Source organism: Glandiceps talaboti, chromosome 16, assembly GCF_964340395.1.
Source record: "Glandiceps talaboti chromosome 16, keGlaTala1.1, whole genome shotgun sequence".
Classification (NCBI taxonomy): domain Eukaryota; kingdom Metazoa; phylum Hemichordata; class Enteropneusta; family Spengelidae; genus Glandiceps; species Glandiceps talaboti.
The window spans coordinates 430,001-451,542 of record NC_135564.1 but is presented as its reverse complement, the minus strand read 5'-3'; the positions used below and the strand labels follow the sequence as shown (position 1 = coordinate 451,542).

The 21,542-nt window shown below is 36.9% G+C and overlaps 1 protein-coding gene across 2 annotated transcripts in view; it reads right to left on the bottom strand.

Moving 5' to 3' along the window:
• The window catches only part of LOC144447068 (uncharacterized), a 38,855-nt gene that overhangs the window by 17,168 nt on the left and 145 nt on the right, over nucleotides 1-21,542 (bottom strand). Inside the window, exons 2-10 of one of the 2 annotated variants that reach the window (XM_078136964.1) lie at nucleotides 19,585-19,705; nucleotides 16,371-16,438; nucleotides 11,380-11,451; nucleotides 11,043-11,141; nucleotides 10,527-10,664; nucleotides 9,739-9,855; nucleotides 8,953-9,141; nucleotides 5,085-5,150; nucleotides 3,020-3,185 (exon numbers count right to left, since the gene is read on the bottom strand). In XM_078136964.1, the coding sequence (XP_077993090.1) occupies nucleotides 3,020-3,185; nucleotides 5,085-5,150; nucleotides 8,953-9,141; nucleotides 9,739-9,855; nucleotides 10,527-10,664; nucleotides 11,043-11,141; nucleotides 11,380-11,451; nucleotides 16,371-16,438; nucleotides 19,585-19,618 (949 nt within the window). In that variant the 5' untranslated portion in view covers nucleotides 19,619-19,705. The remainder of the gene's footprint in view (nucleotides 1-3,019; nucleotides 3,186-5,084; nucleotides 5,151-8,952; nucleotides 9,142-9,738; nucleotides 9,856-10,526; nucleotides 10,665-11,042; nucleotides 11,142-11,379; nucleotides 11,452-16,370; nucleotides 16,439-19,584; nucleotides 19,706-21,542) is intronic. The other variant, XM_078136965.1, reaches the window with a different exon arrangement.

The window sequence follows — 21,542 nt, the reverse complement described above, 5'->3', positions numbered from 1 at the left end:
GCCAGTTTATATAGTGAGCTACATGATGATGTAGTGCCCACTCAGTCAGGGATTACAACTTCTGCACTGAACTCACACTAGAATCATGAGAATGTATTAAGGTCAATGTAGCATGTGCATAGTGCTAAACTGAACTTCATAGAAGACACAATCCCACACTGGTTAATTGTATGACAAAGTTATTCTGCAAATTTAGGTTTGACCTTGAAAATGAAGTTTAAGATCAAAGCTTGAAAGCTAACTGTCCATAACTATAGGTGAAGACAACTTGAATGTATCACTGTGTCTCTAGATACAAAACTTCAAACATTATTGAGCCATTTACTATTCAACCTTGAATATGAGGTCCAAGTCAAAGGCCAAGGTATAAAAAGAAAGCTTACCTTTCATAATATGAGTGTAGACACTTAAATGGAGTTTTGTGTGTTTAACTTTTTGAATTATTGCAGAAAGACAAATTTCAGTTTTGAAAATGTTTTGTAGCAGTCAGGTTCCCATTAGTAAGCTTACCACTGATAATGTGAGTGTAGACACTTCAATGGTGTCTGTATGTATCAAAGTTTTGGAGATAAGAGGCAAAATATGCTTTTTTATCACAAATAAATAAGGCATTCATGTCTCACATCATAAATTTTACAACAAATATGGCTGAAGTGCCATTAAGCCATGTTTGATTTGGTCACAGAACAAAGTGATGTACATATGTCTCACATTAGTATGTTACCTTTGTGCCAGGTTTGGTTGAAATCAGTTGGTGCATACCAGAGATATGTGGATGAATGCATGCACAGACACATGCACAGAACCCAATGTAATAGCCCCTCAGAACGCAGAGCAGTTCCTACTGGGGCTACAAAGATTGTATAGGGTGTACAATATTCTCTGATATGCTAGGCAGTCATTTTATCATTTCACTCAACCCAAGAATAAAGCTTTACAAATCACATGCAGGATTGTAGGATTATGTTAGTGAAATAGTATCCATTGGTCATAAAACACATCAAATTATAAATAAAGTGAAATAGATCTGTAAAACACAGTGACAAAACAGATAGTAGCCACAAGTTTTAAAACACAACAAACACTAAGTGTATCGTAAGAACTCTATCAAGGGTATATAACAGTCATTAGCCATAAAACAAAGTTTAATACATAGGACTACAGAAAAGTGATGAAACAGTAGCCACAAGTTTTAAAACACAACAAACACTGAGTGTATGGTAAGAACTCTATCAAAGCCATATAACAGTCATTAGCCATAAAACATATTTACTGAACAAACTTTAATACATAGGGTTGTAGAACATAGTGATGAAACAGATATAGTAGCAGCCACCAGTTTTAAAACACACAGAAAACTAGACACTCTGAGTGTCCGGTAAGGACCTATGACAGACATACATGTATAGCAGACATTAGTCATACAATGTATAGTCATGGAACAACTACATACTTGCCACTAGTTTTATAAAACACAGAGAAAACTAAACACACTGATTGATCAGTAAGAACTGGTCACAGGTAAAAGCTATTAGTCATAAACACATTCAATGAATAAAGGTAAACACAGGGCTGTAGAAAACACGGCTGAAACCAATAGTAGCTGCCAGTTTCATAACACTACACATACTGAGTGTATCATTACAAGAACTCTGACAAGCATATCGTAACAGCCATTAGTCATAAAATGTATAGGGCCATGGAACACTGTGACAGAACAGATATTTGCCACCAGTTTTAAAACACAGAGAAAACTAGGCACACTGACAGAGTGCTTAATAAGAACTCTAACAGGCATATCGAATAAAGTTGTGCATACACAGGACTAGAAATAGTGTTAAAACAAATAGTATATAGTGATCAGTTTTATAACACACTAGGGCTTCACTTTAAAAACTCCATACAACAGCCATTAGTGATAAAATACACATTATGGATACTACACAGAAATCTTTACTTTATCAGAATGCAAATTGCAATGTAAGTAGAGGCTATATATGAGGCATAAGTTACACAGCACCCTTAGAAGAGAGATAGAGACCTGATGTGGGAGAACTCTTTCTTCTTGTTCTTGCTGGAACTGGAGGAGGAGGTGGAACAGCTGTAAAAAGTAAGCATGGAAGAGAGCTGAAAAGGTAAGCAAAATACAGCTGGAAAAGTAAACTGAGCAAGGCTGAAAAATAGTGGCAATGTGTTGAAATACAACTGCATACTATGCACGTATTTCTGGTGGGTTTAAATAAATGGGACCATTCACCCAAGGTGGATTGATTGATACCTGGCACTAGTACCCCAATACAGTATTGCCCTGTTCCACGTGGAATGGTGAAATTGGTTTGAATTCGGTTCTCTTCCGGCATATACTAAATCACTTTCAAACTATTAGTTGAACCAATTTGAACCACCTCAAGGGGTTGGTAATGAACCAATTGAAAGTAAATTCATTCAAAACTAGAGTGAATGATTTTGTCAAGTCCAGACATTGTGACACTAGAGGGCATCAATATAAACTGCTCAAAGTCCATACAAGGCTGGATATTAGTTTTGTACATAGAAGTATAAACCACTGGAATAGTCTTCCCAATCATGTGGTTCAATTGATACACAAAATGTATATTCTTTTGAGAGACGTTTAGATAGACACTGGGAAGGACTTGCAAATGAAATTTAAATTGAAGACTATGCAAGCATACGCACTGATAAGACTTTAATTAACCATGATCTGATATCAGAGGCCTAAATAAGGCCTAAAATCAGAATTATACCTGTATATAGTGTATACCTATATACCTGTAAAACCAGCTTATCAATTCAAGTCCATTGCTCAATTTTTCTCATGGGGATAGAAGCCAGTTTGAACTGATTAACTGAACTGACTCTGTTTATATAGGTTTCAAATCAATTCAGGTTAAGACAAGACTTATTTTTACCTTTGCACATAACATAGAGCATGCTCAGAAATTATAAACGGGTTAAACAAGGTTTTCAGAGGTCCACCAGTAACTAATTATAATCTTACCTGGCGCAACAGGTCCAGGAGGACTTGACAGTGGCAAGGCAGTATTAGATTTACTTGTAACTTGGAAACCATTGTGTGTGCCAGCTCCAGTTGGAGAGAATGGCTCCATTTCAAATAGACTGTCACTTTGCACAGGTTGAGGCTGTTGTACAACATGTTGTTCTGCCTAAAACATCACACAAACAAACAAACAAAGTAAATGTACACAATTTTCACAATCAGTAAACATTATACATGAGTTTGGTTAATTCCCAAGGAAATGGAAAATTAATAATTTTTTGTGGTTAAAATGGCATTATGACAATTTGCACCAACAGATTTGAAAAACACAACATTCTCGGTTACCATCCTTGTTTGTGCATAATAAACCACAGGCATACTTAATCTAACCCCCCCCCCCCCCACCCCCAATGTTTTGTTGATGCTGATTTGCCCCTAAATAAGCTTTATAGTGAATATAATGTTAGTCTGTCGGGTACACCATGGTGGGGCGCCCTCACACATCGACCAACCCCCTATCACAGGAGCAAGGTAGATGAGGGCTGAGTAACGACACATATCTTACAGTCTAGTATTATGTATGTGAGTTTTATACATCAGACTTAAGCTCAAAATAGGGTCTCAGTTACCAGCTATGTCACTTTAGGACCTGTATTTTTGACAACAAGAAGACTCTGACTTGGTGATTCGCTTCGCCAAGAGACTTGGTTATCTGTCTTGACAATCTTGTTGGCCAGAACATCTGTCAAGTCAACCAGTATATTGTGTCAGATAGCACACTCTCTGGGCTAAGATTAACTATGCAAATGTTTGGAACAGTGAACAAAATTGTCTCAAATTTATCAACATTTAAAATAGCCATTCAATTGTACATGAACTAGAGTGTAAAATATGAAATTTGAAAAAGACAGGTAGACAATATAAAATTATCTTTTATTCACTCCAAACACCTTCATTCATCCCTTTATCCAAAATATACTCTACCAAGAGGATATCATATTTTAACTTACACCATGTCAGGACAAAGTATTTCTAATAAAAGACACCATCTATTAACCAGCATAATTCTGCTCTTACCACCACAAGCTATACTCATGTTATCCAGATGTGAGAGCAAAGTCTGGCAAACTTTATCAGGTTTTACAAAGCTTGCACAGGAAAAGGTCAACTTTTGGACATGATAGTCTAGAATGAACCCAACTATTTTGAATATTCCTAAATTGGTATACAACCTACAATCACCTGAACAATGTCATTTTGTGTCAATTGTCTAAACCCGCTACAAGTTAAAGGCCAATGTCATTCTGTGTCAATTGTCTAACCCCACTACAAGTTAAAGGCCAATGTCATTCTGTGTCAATTGTCTAACCCCACTACAAGTTAAAGGCCAATGTCATTCTGTGTCAATTGTCTAAACCCGCTACAAGTTAAAGGCCAATGTCATTCTGTGTCAATTGTCTAACACCACTACAAGTTAAAGGCCAATGTCATTCTGTGTCAATTGTCTAACCACACTACAAGTTAAAGGCCAATGTCATTTTGTGTCAATTGTCTAACCCCACTACAAGTTAGAGGCCAATGTCATTCTGTGTCAATTGTCTAACCCCACTACAAGTTAGAGGCAATGTCATTCTGTGTCAATTGTCTAAACCCGCTACAAGTTAAAGGCCAATGTCATTCTGTGTCAATTGTCTAACCCCACTACAAGTTAAAGGCCAATGTCTGATTAGGATTACAAACCAGGTGCGAAAAACAGTCTTTGACAGAGGAATAGAATAAGCTGGTCTAGAACACAAAGAATAAACATTTGTAATAGTTGTATTGCCAAAGATAAGGTAGTACTAATGTGAGAACCTGGTATTGAATCATGGACCTTTAAGTTTTCAACTAATTTTACCAACCATGTAAGTACTGGTTTATTATGTTTTAGTGGAAAATGATAACCATCAACTAATTTTATAATGAATTAGTGGTGAATAAATGACAGAAGGGTATTTAGTATCTTTTACAGGGAAGAAATGAAATGCTAATGACTTGAGATGTACATCACAGGGATAAAACTCACCTGCTGTTTAAGAGTTATGGGTGAAGACTTAACAATTTGTGAAGAAGGAACAGAACTAGTGGATTTCTGTGCACAGCAAAAGAGATAAAAAAAGATAATGGCATGGCAAGAATTATTGATACACGCAAGGAAGAATTGAGCAGTGGCACTTTGAATGGGACTACACAAACATTACTACTCGGTTTTGATAATACTTTAGGTGCTAGGTATCAGGACCAGTGTTCTCCCTTAAGTTTTCAACACTCATTCCTTTAGACTGAATTGACAAATACAATGTGTCCCATTTATAAGCTCTAAACAATCCTAAATTCGGATCACAACATTCAATATGACATATCAGTACAATGCCTGAGTTCACTTTGGGTGTAGTAAAAATTTGGTTTGGCATTGGACTCAAATCAAATGATGACTGCACTTTAAGGAGACTACAATGAAATGACAAATCTGTCAGTTTATCATCACATATGTAGTCATTTATTGAAATTTGAAAGGTTATATAATAATCCCTTCCTGTAAAGAGGTATTATTGAGAATACAAGGTGAACAAGTGGTATATAGTGTCTGTTCACAACAAGTGTTACATAGTGGATAGTGTCTGTTCCCAACAAGTTCTACATAGTGTGTCTGTTCCCAACAAGTTCTACATAGTGTGTCTGTTCCCAACAAGTTCTACATAGTGTCTGTCTGTTCACAACAAGTGCTACATAGTGTCTATCTGTTCACAACAAGTTCTACATAGTGTCTATCTGTTCACAACAATTGCTACATAGTGTCTATCTGTTCACAACAAGTTCTACATAGTGTGTCTGTTCACAACAATTGCTACATAGTGTCTATCTGTTCACAACAAGTTCTACAGTGTCTATCTGTTCACAACAATTGCTACATAGTGTGTCTGTTCACAACAAGTTCTACATAGTGTCTATCTGTTCACAACAAGTGCCACATAGTGTCTATCTGTTCACAACAAGTGCTACATAGTGTCTATCTGTTCACAACAAGTGCCACATAGTGTCTATCTGTTCACAACAAGTGCTACATAGTGTCTATCTGTTCACAACAAGTGCCACATAGTGTCTATCTGTTCACAACAAGTGCTACATAGTGTCTATCTGTTCACAACAAGTGCCACATAGTGTCTATCTGTTCACAACAAGTGCTACATAGTGTCTATCTGTTCACAACAAGTGCCACATAGTGTCTATCTGTTCACAACAAGTGCTACATAGTGTCTATCTGTTCACAACAAGTGCCACATAGTGTCTATCTGTTCACAACAAGTGCTACATAGTGTCTATCTGTTCACAACAAGTTCTACATAGTGTCTATCTGTTCACAACAATTGCTACATAGTGTGTCTGTTCCCAACAAGTTCTACATAGTGTCTATCTGTTCACAACAAGTGCTACATAGTGTGTCTGTTCACAACAAGTGCTACATAGTGTCTATCTGTTCACAACAAGTGCCACATAGTGTCTATCTGTTCACAACAAGTGCCACATAGTGTCTATCTGTTCACAACAAGTTCTACATAGTGTCTATCTGTTCACAACAATTGCTACATAGTGTGTCTGTTCCCAACAAGTTCTACATAGTGTCTATCTGTTCACAACAAGTGCTACATAGTGTCTGTTCCCAACAAGTTCTACATAGTGTGTCTGTTCACAACAATTGCTACATAGTGTTTATCTGTCCACAACAAGTGCTACATAGTGTCTGTCTGTTCACAACAATTGCTACATAGTGTGTCTGTTCCCAACAAGTTCTACATAGTGTCTGTCTGTTCACAACAATTGCTACATAGTGTGTATGTTTACAAGACTTAGTGCTAAATAGTGTGTCTGTTCACAACAATTGCTACATAGTATGTCTGTTCACTATTTGGATGTCATTTTTACAATGCAATATTTATTTCTTCAAAAGGGCTCTCAGAAATTTCATGATGGCCCATGTAACCTTTTGTAGGGAGAACACTGTCGTTTGTGGTTTCTACTGGTATACAATGTGAGAACTAAAAGAAATGGGGCAAGATAGCAGCAAAAGGTACTAAACTACAACAGAGCGATGCAAAATAAACTGGAGACACTGTAGATAAGATACTAGTAGTAGTAGTAGTAGTAGTAGTACTAATATTAAAGAAGGACTGGGAAAAAGACAAAGATTTCTCCTTACTGGGTAAAAGAATTGAATCCAGTTTTAATAGTTAGTGGTACAAGTCTGATCCTACAGAAACCTTATACATGTACTGGAGAATATATTGTTCATGGTTCTAAGAATCAATAGGACAGTAAAATATACAGTCAAACCTGTGTATAGTGGTCAGCCAAGGGACCAACAAAATGTGGCCACTATAGAGAGGTGACCTTTCTGTAGAGGGTTGGTTGTTTTTGCAGGTGGCCAAAACATTGAGACGTTAAGAGAAGTGGGGACACAAACTAAATACAACACAATATTAAGGGTTTCAAAACTAATTATTTAATCTCACATCAAAAATACATGTACATGTATTTACAATTCAATGACAACTCTGCTTTGCATACATTCTAGAAGTAATTTTGCAGTTTCTGAATACAGTCTAGTCCTATTACAAATTTATGTAACACAGTTTATCCATGACATGTACTTCTTGTTAAAAAAGTTCACACTCTGGCTGGCTTGAAGAACTGCAACATTGAAGTCTGCTTAGCTACTGAAACTCCCACGTCAGCTTGTTGATTTCTTTGTTACCCGTCTTTCGAATCTTTCTTCTACGATCACCTGGTGCGTTGCTTTCAAACTCCTCCAAAAATACAGACGTGCGTTTCAGTATTTTCTGTATCTGGGTATGCCCAACACCATACTTTGCCAGTTTGCGTGAGCCCACAGAACAACCACTCGCTTTGTACAGACTGATAATCTCAACCTTCTCGTTCAAATCAACGTCTTCCGAAGTCTTCGCCATGATTTCGATGATAAACGGTAGGTAATTCTGCGATACTATTTGTTACGACGTGATAGCTACGATGCAAAAACATAGAATGGTACATGTACGAAGCTCTCGCTCCGATAAACACAGTTGCCGCCATTGATGTTTTGTTACGTTCACGCACAGAGGGACTGTGGTTCACGTGTTAATGTGATGACGCACTTTGACCTACGACCTGACAATTGTACTTCAATGTTTCTTTGTACGGTAAATTTTCTGACTCCTTTCGGCACTGCAGCAAGTGTTAAACGGGTATCGTTGGCATTACTGTGGGTCTATTGGCGGTACGGTCACCCTGTTTGATGTTACCGGGTGATGCCCACAGTGTGGCCGTAGTGAATAACATGAACGAACTACGTCATTGTCTTGTTTCCGTAGTGCAGTGCCTATTGTTAACCAAAGACGGTGTGTGTTTTCACACCGATACGGCGATAAAACAAAACATCGGACAACCTCTGACGACTTTCTATTTCAATTGAGAGTTTCAACTCAAAGATACCGACCGTTATACATGGTATAATTACCAAATTGGGCCGGTAATAGGTGGCCGCTGACCGCGTTAAAGAGGTGGCCGTTCTATCAAATGTCATTAACATGTAAAATTGCATGGGACTGCCACAAAGTGACCGGTTAGAGAAGGTGGCCACTCAGGGTGATCGCTAAGACAGGTTTGACTGTAGTTACTTTGGAATTGTAACTTACAAATGAATGTAATAAATGCAACTACTACTACTACTTCTACTACTACTGTACAAGATGGAATTCACTTCCAAAAATGTTTAAACTCTGCAAGTCAAGTAGACATGTAGCATTCATAACTGTGAACACAGAATCCATGAACATTTATTCCCATGTCTCTTGATATTAAAATAATCTGCAATGTCTTAACTCTAAATAACTGACCTGTTGTTGTAAGGTTACTTGAGGCTGTGCTGCTGGTGGTGGTGGTGGATTTGCAGCTGGTGGATTGGTATCAGTAGTAGATGGTGTTGAACTGTTAGCATTGGATAATGTGGATTTCTGACCAGTTAAAGCTTCAAGTTCAGCCACTCTTTTCCGTAATTTTGTGTTTTCTGTTTCAACCTCTTGTAACTATAGATTGATAAAATTGAAATAATTAATGAATCTTTGTTGAAAAACACATCTGTTATTACTAGTCCAAGTTAAGTTGTAGTGAGACATTTGAAACAAAAATTACAGGATTTAGTTTGTGTCAGACTATTTTAAGACAACATCTTGCTCAAATTATTCATAAAAATGTAAATATAAACGCTTTCATTTGACTGTCATTTTACTTCACTTCACTTATACAAGCCACTAGGCATACATGTAATAGTTATGTTGAACACCGTGTCATCATGTCAACTATTGGTTCATGTAACGGCCACAGATAACTAGTTATCACCACCTTGCTTTTGCCATATTGAATTACTGTTCAATCAATCACCTCATTTAATGACAGTGCTAGATAATATTACTTGCCACCTGTGTACGTATGCAATGCATGTATGCAGGAACCAGCAAATGTAAAGCCATGCCATACAACATTGTAAGAAAACAAAATTGCACCACATATTTTATGAAACAAAGAATTCCACAATATTTTCATGTGCAATATTTTGAAGTGTCATATTTGAAACTCTCTACATCTTATTCAAGACAGTAGTGTGTCTTATCTTGTATTCTTACCCGTTTCTGCAATATAATAAACTGTTTCTTCATTTCCATGTCTCTGCCTGATGTATCCAGAAACTTTCTGTATGCTAAATCAAAGGCTTGACCTACTGTCAGGGTGATTTCTTCAGCCTATAGTAAATAAACAAAGAAAACTATTATTACTGTCAGGGTGATTTCTTCAGCCTAGAGTAAAATAAACAAAGAAAACTATTATTACTGTCAGGGTGATTTCTTCAGCCTAGAGTAAAATAAACAAAGAAAACTATTATTACTGTGGTAATGAAGACTACTGGTACAGTGTACTAAGATAGACACAAACTAAAACTATTATCGCAACATGTTGATACAACAGTGATAAGCTACTGAATGGACGTCATTGTTTTTATAGTCTCTCTGAAAGCTAGTTCCATAAATTTGTAGTGTACTGTTTGGGGCTTCCAAAGTTTTTACTATATTTATCACTGGGCGATTAGATTTGCACAACAGAGGAACTGTTGTGCTGTCAGACATATATATCATGACCATTTATCTGGAGGTAATAAGCACTTCGGAGTCATGAATATTTGTTCATTTAATACATATGCATGTAAGTCCCATGAAGCAACAGTGGGCCAGTGCTAGAACAATCACAGTGAAATAGAGTTTAAATTTGGTGTTTTTTGGTAATCACATAAAATTTATGTGATGTGAAATCGTGAGTTTATAAAAGTACCATTTGCTTCCCCGAGTGGTGTTCACCTGCAAGTCAGATATCAACTACCTTTTCTCATATTGTGTCACATATTATTGAAGATACTTACACATTTGTCACTGTCAAGTACAAAACAAAGATGTTTATTTGTAGTTTGTTCTTTTGCAATGAAGGCACATATCTTCTTGTCAGTTTTGTCATCAGCACAGTATGATATTCGATGGAGTGCATATGTGTGCAGCCTCTCCTGAAATCCAATGACAGCAATACATTTCAATGAGTTTGTAGCTTTTATGGTCTGGGCATATCCATGATATTCATGTATGCAGATATACATACCCACATTTGCAGAGTAATAATATGCATGCACACAATAATATAATATGCATACACACAACACATGTACATACACACAAACACACAAGCATGTATGCATACTATAGATATGCAAACATCCACATATACTATATACATAATTAATACATGCATGCATGCATGCACACACACACGCACGCACGCACGCACACACGCACGCACGCACGCACGCACATGCACACGCACACACACACACACACACACACACACACACACACACACACACACACAGAAACATAAACTTGCCTACCTTTGTTTTTGGTTCCTGTAAACCAAGTCCCTCAGCTGATATTGTTAACTCTAATTTACGAGGTTTATTTCCTTCAGCTTTCTTGATATGCCGAGAAAACTACACAAAGAAACAATTGTACACTTTACTTAATCCCATGTGCCAAGTACTATATACTGGAATACTGACACTAACTCTTTGGTTTCTAAGGCAACCATAATTTTATTCGAATGTGTTGTCAAGTAGTAACACAGTACAAAAATGGCTTGAAATTTGGATAAATTTCATACCTCAGTAGGCAGATTTAAACTGAACATAAAAGAAAATATTCAAAAGAAATTACTCTGTTTTGACATACCTTTAACTTTCGAATTGCTTCTTTCACTACATCAGCTCCCTTAGGCTGGTCTACTTCTGTCTGACCTAAGAACTGAACCATAAAAATAAAGTTTATTTAAAAGTCTTTTCTATTTTTTAATATTCAAAAGCACTGTACATACCACAGTATATAGAAATGGTCAAAGAATTATCAAGTTTTCTGATATAAAAATTACAATAAGTGATATCCAGTGTAACCTCTAATAAAACAAAACTTTTAAAGTGGGTCAAAATGATAAAAGCCACAAAGTAAGAGGAATGGGAAGAGGAGATTTTGGTTTGTCACAAAACCATCATTCCACACTACTTCTAAGTTCTACATGTATAAAGTCTATCACACAATCAAAGAGATAATACCATCATCTCAGACTACTTCTAAATTCTACATGTATAAAGTCTATCACACAATCAAAGAGATAATATCATCATCCCAGACTACTTCTAAGTTCTACATGTATAAAGTCTATCACACAATCAAAGAGATAATACCATCATCCCAGACTACTTCTAAGTTCTACATGTATAAAGTCTATCACACAATCAAAGAGATAATACCATCATCCCAGACTACTTCTAAGTTCTACATGTATAAAGTCTATCACACAATCAAAGAGATAATACCATCATCCCAGACTACTTCTAAGTTCTACATGTATAAAGTCTATCACACAATCAAAGAGATAATACCATCATCCCAGACTACTTCTAAGTTCTACATGTATAAAGTCTATCACACAATCAAAAACACAATACCATCATCCCAGACTACTTCTAAATTCTACATGTATAAAGTCTATCACACAATCAAAGAGATAATATCATCATCCCAGACTACTTCTAAGTTCTACATGTATAAAGTCTATCACACAATCAAAGAGATAATACCATCATCCCAGACTACTTCTAAGTTCTACATGTATAAAGTCTATCACACAATCAAAGAGATAATACCATCATCCCAGACTACTTCTAAGTTCTACATGTATAAAGTCTATCACACAATCAAAAACACAATACCATCATCCCAGACTACTTCTAAGTTCTACATGTATAAAGTCTATCACACAATCAAAAACACAATACCATCATCCCAGACTACTTCTAAATTCTACATGTATAAAGTCTATCACACAATCAAAGAGATAATATCATCATCCCAGACTACTTCTAAGTTCTACATGTATAAAGTCTATCACACAATCAAAGAGATAATACCATCATCCCAGACTACTTCTAAGTTCTACATGTATAAAGTCTATCACACAATCAAAGAGATAATACCATCATCCCAGACTACTTCTAAGTTCTACATGTATAAAGTCTATCACACAATCAAAGAGATAATATCATCATTCCACACTACTTCTAAGTTCTACATGTATAAAGTCTATCACACAATCAAAAACACAATATCATCATCCCAGACTACTTCTAAGTTCTACATGTATAAAGTCTATCACACAATCAAAGTGATAATATCATCATTCCACACTACTTCTAAGTTCTACATGTATAAAGTCTATCACACAATCAAAAACACAATATCATCATCCCAGACTACTTCTAAGTTCTACATGTATAAAGTCTATCACACAATCAAAGAGATAATACCATCATTCCAGACTACTTCTAAGTTCTACATGTATAAAGTCTATCACACAATCAAAGAGATAATACCATCATTCCAGACTACTTCTAAGTTCTACATGTATAAAGTCTATCACACAATCAAAGAGATAATACCATCATTCCACACTACTTCTAAGTTCTACATGTATAAAGTCTATCACACAATCAAAGAGATAATACCATCATTCCACACTACTTCTAAGTTCTACATGTATAAAGTCTATCACACAATCAAAAACACAATACCATCATTCCACACTACTTCTAAGTTCTACATGTATAAAGTCTATCACACAATCAAAAACACAATACCATCATTCCACACTACTTCTAAGTTCTACATGTATAAAGTCTATCACACAATCAAAAACACAATACCATCATCCCAGACTACTTCTAAGTTCTACATGTATAAAGTCTATCACACAATCAAAGAGATAATACCATCATCCCAGACTACTTCTAAGTTCTACATGTATAAAGTCTATCACACAATCAAAATAGTGATAGGGGTTGACCAATATGTGAGGGCGTACCTTACAGTGATAGGGGTTGACCGATATGTGAGGGCGTACCTTACAGTGATAGGGGTTGACCGATATGTGAGGGCGTACCTTACAGTGATAGGGGTTGACCGATATGTGAGGGCGTACCTTACAGTGATAGGGGTTGACCAATATGTGAAGGCGTACCTTACAGTGATAGGGGTTGACCGATATGTGAGGGCGTACCTTACAGTGATAGGGGTTGACCAATATGTGAAGGCGTACCTTACAGTGATAGGGGTTGACCGATATGTGAGGGCGTACCTTACAGTGATAGGGGTTGACCGATATGTGAGGGCATACCTTACAGTGATAGGGGTTGACCGATATGTGAGGGCATACCTTACAGTGATAGGGGTTGACCGATATGTGAGGGCGTACCTTACAGTGATAGGGGTTGACCGATATGTGAGGGCATACCTTACAGTGATAGGGGTTGACCAATATGTGAGGGCATACCTTACAGTGATATGGGTAACCTGATATGTGAGGGCGTACCCTACAGAGATAGGGGGTTGACCAATATGTGAGAGCGTACCTTACAGTGATAGGGGTTGACCAATATGTGAAGGCGTCCCTTACAGTGATAGGGGTTGACCAATATGTGAGGGCGTACCTTACAGTGATAGGGGTTGACCAATATGTGAGGGCGTACCTTACAGTGATAGGGGTTGACCAATATGTGAGGGCATACCTTACAGTGATAGGGGTTGACCAATATGTGAGGGCGTACCTTACAGTGATAGGGGTTGACCAATATGTGAGGGCGTACCTTACAGTGATAGGGGTTGACCGATATGTGAGGGCGTACCTTACAGAGATAGGGGTTGACCAATATGTGAGGGCGTACCTTACAGTGATAAGGGTTGACTGATATGTGATGGCGTACCTTACAGTGATAGGGGTTGACCGATATGTGAGGACGTACCTTACAGTGATAGGGGTTGACCGATATGTGAGGACGTACCTTACAGTGGTAGGGGTTGACCGATATGTGAGGGCGTACCTTACAGTGATAAGGGTTGACTGATATGTGATGGCGCCCCGTCACAGCGTCTCTTACAGTGATAGGAGGTGACCGATAAGTGAGGGCACCCCATCATGGCGTACCTTACATACTAGAAGTGCTAGTGTCACACAGTGTATCCTCTAATGAAAGAAAAATACTTTTATGTTGTACTTATTGCTGAGAATCAAAATGATAAAAGTTGGTTTTGATGTGAGTCACCTACAGTTAAGGATAGTACAACTCCATCAGATTGGAAAGTCACCTACAGTTAAGGAAAGTAAAACTTCACTTTTGTGAGTCACGTACAGTTAAGGACAGTAAAACTTCAGTTTGGTGTATCATAAGAAATTGCTATGAACCAGTCGCACATTAAATTGCTATCACACAGGGCTGTCCAAAATAATTCAAACAACTGTACACATTGTATCAATGATATTAGTCCGGCTGACAATGTGGTCTCTAACCACAATTCAATGAAAGATAGCACTGACAGTCTAAGCACTAGACTAGAATGATACGTACTGTACAATGTACATTAAAAAACCCATAAACAGAAGGGTCTTAGAATATGGCATACATGCATTGTCTCCAGTACATAAAGTCATCCAATCATAATAGTTGCAGCAAATGGTAGGTTTTTCATTTGTACCTACTTGCTGCCTGAATCAAAAACATTACACTGCATATATAAATGGTTTGTTTGTCTATACCTAAAGGCTTGTAGGTTTTCCCTTCAAAATGTTTATATAGCCTATATAAAAACAAAGAACCTGTTACTATCCAAACTACTAACTACTTATGTGACATGAACACCACTCTAGTCACAAATAGGTCACAATAGTTCAGTAAATACTTCTGTTTAAAGTATGATATATCAAACTTCCCTATTTTACTACGTTTATGCACTGAAATTCACTTACATTTCCATGAACTGAGACTCTCTACACCCTTCATATATTAAAATCTCTTTACTAGGTTTATGCACTGAAATTCACTTACATTTCCATGAACTGAGACTCTCTACACCCTTCATACATTAAAATCTCTTTACTAGGTTTATGCACTGAAATTCACATACATTTCCATGAACTGAGACTCTCTACACCCTTCATACATTAAAATCTCTTTACTAGGTTTATGCACTGAAATTCACATACATTTTCATGAACTGAGACTCTCTACACCCTTCATACATTAAAATCTCTTTACTAGGTTTATGCACTGAAATTCACATACATTTCCATGAACTGAGACTCTCTACACCCTTCATACATTAAAATCTCTTTACTAGGTTTATGCACTGAAATTCACATACATTTCCATGAACTGAGACTCTCTACACCCTTCATACATTAAAATCTCTTTACTAGGTTAATTTATGCACTGAAATTCACTTACATTTCCATGAACTGAGACTCTCTACACCTTCCATACACTTAATATCCAGAATTTTCAATTTTCAAGTTTACAGTGTGTAGACTCATTTTCTATGACCTCTCTACATTGTATAGTCAAATGGATTTCTCTAGCACAACATTCTGTTCTCACCACCACCAACAGCAGTAGTTTAATTCTATTGGAGCACTGATGTAAATGTGATAATGTTCTTACATGACTCATTTTCAGACTGTAATTACTACTGACATGCGCTGTTCACCCTTTCCCCAGATTTAGCTAGATTTTTGGTAGAATTTGTCCATTTGACTATAGGTGGAGAGACAGTAGAAAACAAGCCTACATGTAGTTTCTAGGTGATTAGATTCCAGGCAAGTAAGATCAAGTATTTACCTTAACATTATATATGACATGTCCCTGTGTTAAAGCATTGGGAGGATGTACCCAGTTCTTATTCATACCTGAAATTTAGGAAAAGAGTGGAACAAATTACACAAATATTACACTTAAAAAATCAATTACAAGCATACAATCAGGCTAGAGTTGTGGGCAATTATCTAATAGCCTAAATCAACTACAAGCATAGAATCAGGCTACAGTTGTGGGTAATGGATAAAGCCCATTGTAAGTATGGTTGTAGGCAATGGAAAGTGAATAAACCCTGACTTTGTTTGACAATGTACTCATTTACTGTGTTATTTTGCCATCAACATAAAGTCACCACACACATTCAGATGCAGTGGTTCAGATATCATAATAGAATGCAAGTACAAACACTAAGTTTGTTTGAATAGCTACTGTTATGTATACCTGTTATAGTCATTCTAACCATTTAAATATGAAAAAACAAATCTACTGTCATAGTGACTCAGAATAGTATAGCATGTATAGTAGTATGGCATAGTACTAAACCCAGAGTACATGAACATTTAATTTGGTAAGTACTAGTATAGTACAGACTATTTGACACATAATATATCATCATATACGATGCTCTGTTCTAAAAAAGGAAGCAATATGCTTTGTATGAGTGCAAGGATCACCACTAAACAATACTCATTTTGCTTACATTCCTATATGAAGATTTGAAGAACTGACACTCAGTATACATTTTGTAGCCTCTTAATTAACCTAACACATTGATTTGTGGGTAGATCAGCACAATCTCAAGTGATTTCTACCAGAAAAAAAACTATAGAAGCAATGACAGAATAAAGAGAGATAACCTAATGCAACATCCAGGAGAATAAGCTACACATTCAGAGAATATGACCAAGAACATAATAGTTGGCTGCATGCCATTCTTGTCTTGGGTTGGGTGTTGGCCATGTGGGCGGGAGTACAGGATGAGTGTGGGTGTGGTGGTGGGAGTTGTAACCGACTGGTACAATGCAATGGCTCTATCTCAATATACATAGCCATTAACATTTTTAGGTAATTTGATAACTTTTGGGTTATGTTTTATGCCAAAATAGGATGATTTACACTATTTGGAAACAGAATACAAGGCATATATATAATAGCTATGTTTAGATTTCACAGCATCTAACTAAAAGCCCCTTCCCCCACACCTCCTGCTATAACTCTTCCTAATTTTTCACATTTTTGTTAAATTTTCACCCATTGTAAACAGCCAAAACTTTTACTGTCAACAGTTCCACTTTTGCCATTAACTAAACTAATTCTTTACCAATGGCTACTACACTATTTCAGCTATCCTAACTGTAGCCTACCTGTAGACTTGAAGGACTAACATTACTACACTATTTCAGCTATCCTAACTGTAGCCTACCTGTAGACTTGAAGGACTAACATTACTACACTATTTCAGCTATCCTAACTGTAGTCTACCTGTAGTCTTGAAGGACTAACATTACTACACTATTTCAGCTATCCTAACTGTAGCCTACCTGTAGACTTGAAGGACTAACATTACTACACTATTTCAGCTATCCTAACTGTAGTCTATCTGTAGACTTGAAGGACTAACACTACTACACTATTTCAGCTATCCTAACTGTAGCCTACCTATAATCTTGAAGGACTAACACTACTACACTATTTCAGCTATCCTAACTGTAGCCTACCTGTAGTCTTGAAGGACTAACATTACTACACTATTTCAGCTATCCTAACTGTAGCCTACCTGTAGACTTGAAGGACTAACATTACTACACTATTTCAGCTATCCTAACTGTAGTCTATCTGTAGACTTGAAGGACTAACATTACTACACTATTTCAGCTATCCTAACTGTAGCCTACCTGTAATCTTGAAGGACTAACACTACTACACTATTTCAGCTATCCTAACTGTAGCCTACCTGTAGTCTTGAAGGACTAACATTACTACACTATTTCAGCTATCCTAACTGTAGCCTACCTGTAGACTTGAAGGACTAACATTACTACACTATTTCAGCTATCCTAACTGTAGCCTACCTGTAATCTTGAAGGACTAACACTACTACACTATTTCAGCTATCCTAACTGTAGCCTACCTGTAGTCTTGAAGGACTAACATTACTACACTATTTCAGCTATCCTAACTGTAGTCTATCTGTAGTCTTGAAGGACTAACATTACTACACTATTTCAGCTATCCTAACTGTAGTCTACGTATAGACTTGAAGGACTAACGCTACTACACTATTTCAGCTATCCTAACTGTAGCCTACTTGTAGTCTTGAAGGACTATCACTACTACACTATTTCAGCTATCCTAACTATAGCCTACCTGTAGACTTGAAGGACTATCACTACTACACTATTTCCACTATCCTAAATGTAGCCTACCTGTAGACTTGAAGGACTACGGCTACTAGTACTACACTATTTCAACTATCCTAACTGGCATTTTAATGTTTGATTTTCCCTTGTCCTGCAACAAGCAAAAAATGGACTCCATTTATTAGTCAACAAAATTTTTAATTTGTGGGGTGTTGATAATATTATGTTTGATAGCCGGTAGGTGATCATACTTGTTTCCTTGGTGACAATAAGATGACAAGAACCAAATTATAACAAAGATCATTCCCGCTATTGCTAGTGGAGTTTTAAACACACCAGGTTCAATGTTCTCCCGAGGATAGATTGCAAGGATGGCAGCTAATTTACATAATAATTTACATATCAATAACATTGCAATTTGCATAATGTGTCACACAATGATCAGCATATAATACGCAAGTCTTCAACAGTAAAATATACTCTGACATGTTCACATTTAACATACACCATTTTTCTTCATATGAAAATATTATAATTTTAATTGTCATTCAAAGATTACTACAGCTCAAGGACCTTTGAAGCACAGTAGAAACTAGCTGCAATAATTGTAACTTTGTTTTTCTTTACAATACTTTTTATTCTTTTTATATTTTAACTTGTTTGACTCAACATTTTTCATTTCTTCCAGGGTTTGCAAAGGAAACAGCAGAGGACAGAGAGTGACATAGAAAAACCGCTACAGTACTGCATCTAGGTAGTTAGCTTGGTGGCATGGACGGTACTAGCACAATCCTTTCACTATAGTAGGGACAACATTGGGGTGTATTGAATATTTCCGATTTTAGACATGTAAAAGTTGTCGTCATTATCACACTTACTGGTACTGTTATTTTGCTTCTGTTTTGAACTCATGACTAATTCAAACTGATTACAACCAATGATTACTATAAAGTAGGACTTGTTTACATCAGACTGATAATCTTTACATCATCAAATAATCTGCAATAAAGAGAAACAGATATTAGAATAAAAGTTGTGTCTGCTGGGTAATCAGATGTATAATTAATAATGTTTTGCTTATTTTGGAGATTTGTGTTATTGCTGTGTTATTTTGCCAGGTTTGTAACATACTTGGGAATAAATTCAGTGACACAACACTGGGTAAGCACATAGACTTGCCTATCTGACTCAGCCGACTGGCTTGGCAAACAATATTTTCATAGCCAAGTCTCAGCACATAGACTTGCCTATCTGACTCAGCATACTGGCTTGGCAAACAATATTTTCATAGCCAAGTCTCTGGGTTAACATCGGGTCAAATCAACCTCAATTTACACACAACACTGGGTAAGCACATAGACTTGCCTATCTGACTCAGCATACTGGCTTGGCAAACAATATTTTCATAGCCAAGTCTCTCGGTTAACATCGGGTCAAATCAACCTCAATTTATTAAGTTAACAATATTTTTCTAGACTGACCATCAACGATGTGTTTTGAAATATGAGACACTCACTTAATCTCTGGTTTGGAATCATGTTTTCCATTGTGTTATTAACTTGTGTGGCATCCTTTTACTGCATTATCCATGTATTTTGTTACATGATATACTATCACTAAGTCTATGGTATTCAAAACTGTTATTCAAAACATGGAAAGTACTGCCACCATAACAAGCTGTGAGTTGGAGTTGGCTTAAAGCTATCACCTTACATCTAAAATAGTTATGCTCGATGGAGAAAAACATGAACAAATAAAACACCCTGAAATTTAAAAACACTGCATACCTTATCAAGTTCACATCAAGTGCATTCGACTTTCCGTCAACCCTGTGTTATTTTTGTTCAGCAGGAAATGATAACAATTATGAATATGACATTGGATATGTCAATCATATGTTGCACCTGTTCATATATCTTACATATGATTTGTCTAAATCATGCCCCTATTTTACATACAATTGCACGCAATTTCTGACATTGACATGGCAAACATGAATAATCACAATAAAATATATATGTCTGTGACCTCTTGGTCACAATGTTCATTGTATTGTATTAGCTGTACATAGCTTTGAAGAGCTTGACATGAGTGGTTTATAACAATAGTACTGTCCTGATCGCGGATACGGTGTCTTCATTCTCATCTTGCCAAAAATCGAGTTAATTCATGATTCGACTGTGTCATATCGGCTGCTCGGTTTATTGTTAGTTTACACTTGGAGTAATTATACTGTATAATTACTCCAGGGTTTACACGAACTTTCTGCAGTGATAGCAACTAGTTGTTTCTCTAACAAACAACCCCCCAACTTGAACCACTAACACGACACAACTTCCTGGATCTGGATCTGGATAAACACTGCATAACACTCCAGGTGGAGTCAAACGAATCGCAACGAATAAAATGTTCATTGTTGATCGTGACAATAGGAATTTTTCTGTTTCTTTTATTTTCACATGTGCCACCGGGTGGTCAGCCGGAAGTTGTCACTGACTGTACACCAAATTACGGAACTGTAAATACTAAACCCCCTTACGCAAGGCCTCTAGTCGAGGTCTGTCAATTAGTAACCGTCCAAGCGTTCGGGCGGGGGGGGGGGGGGGGGGGTGTTCTGTTCACAGACAAATTCGCGGCAAAATATCAACACTGAACATAGCCAACCGTACCGACTTACTGTTCGACGAGCAAAAGAAATCATGTAACCCGACTGAGTCAAACCAACAAAAATTGGTTCACGTTTCCGTCTCACCAAACGAACGTCGTGGTCATAGTGGTGGTCGGTGATCTTTTCCCATTGAATATTGATGTACCTGATAAACAGTCCCACCTAAAT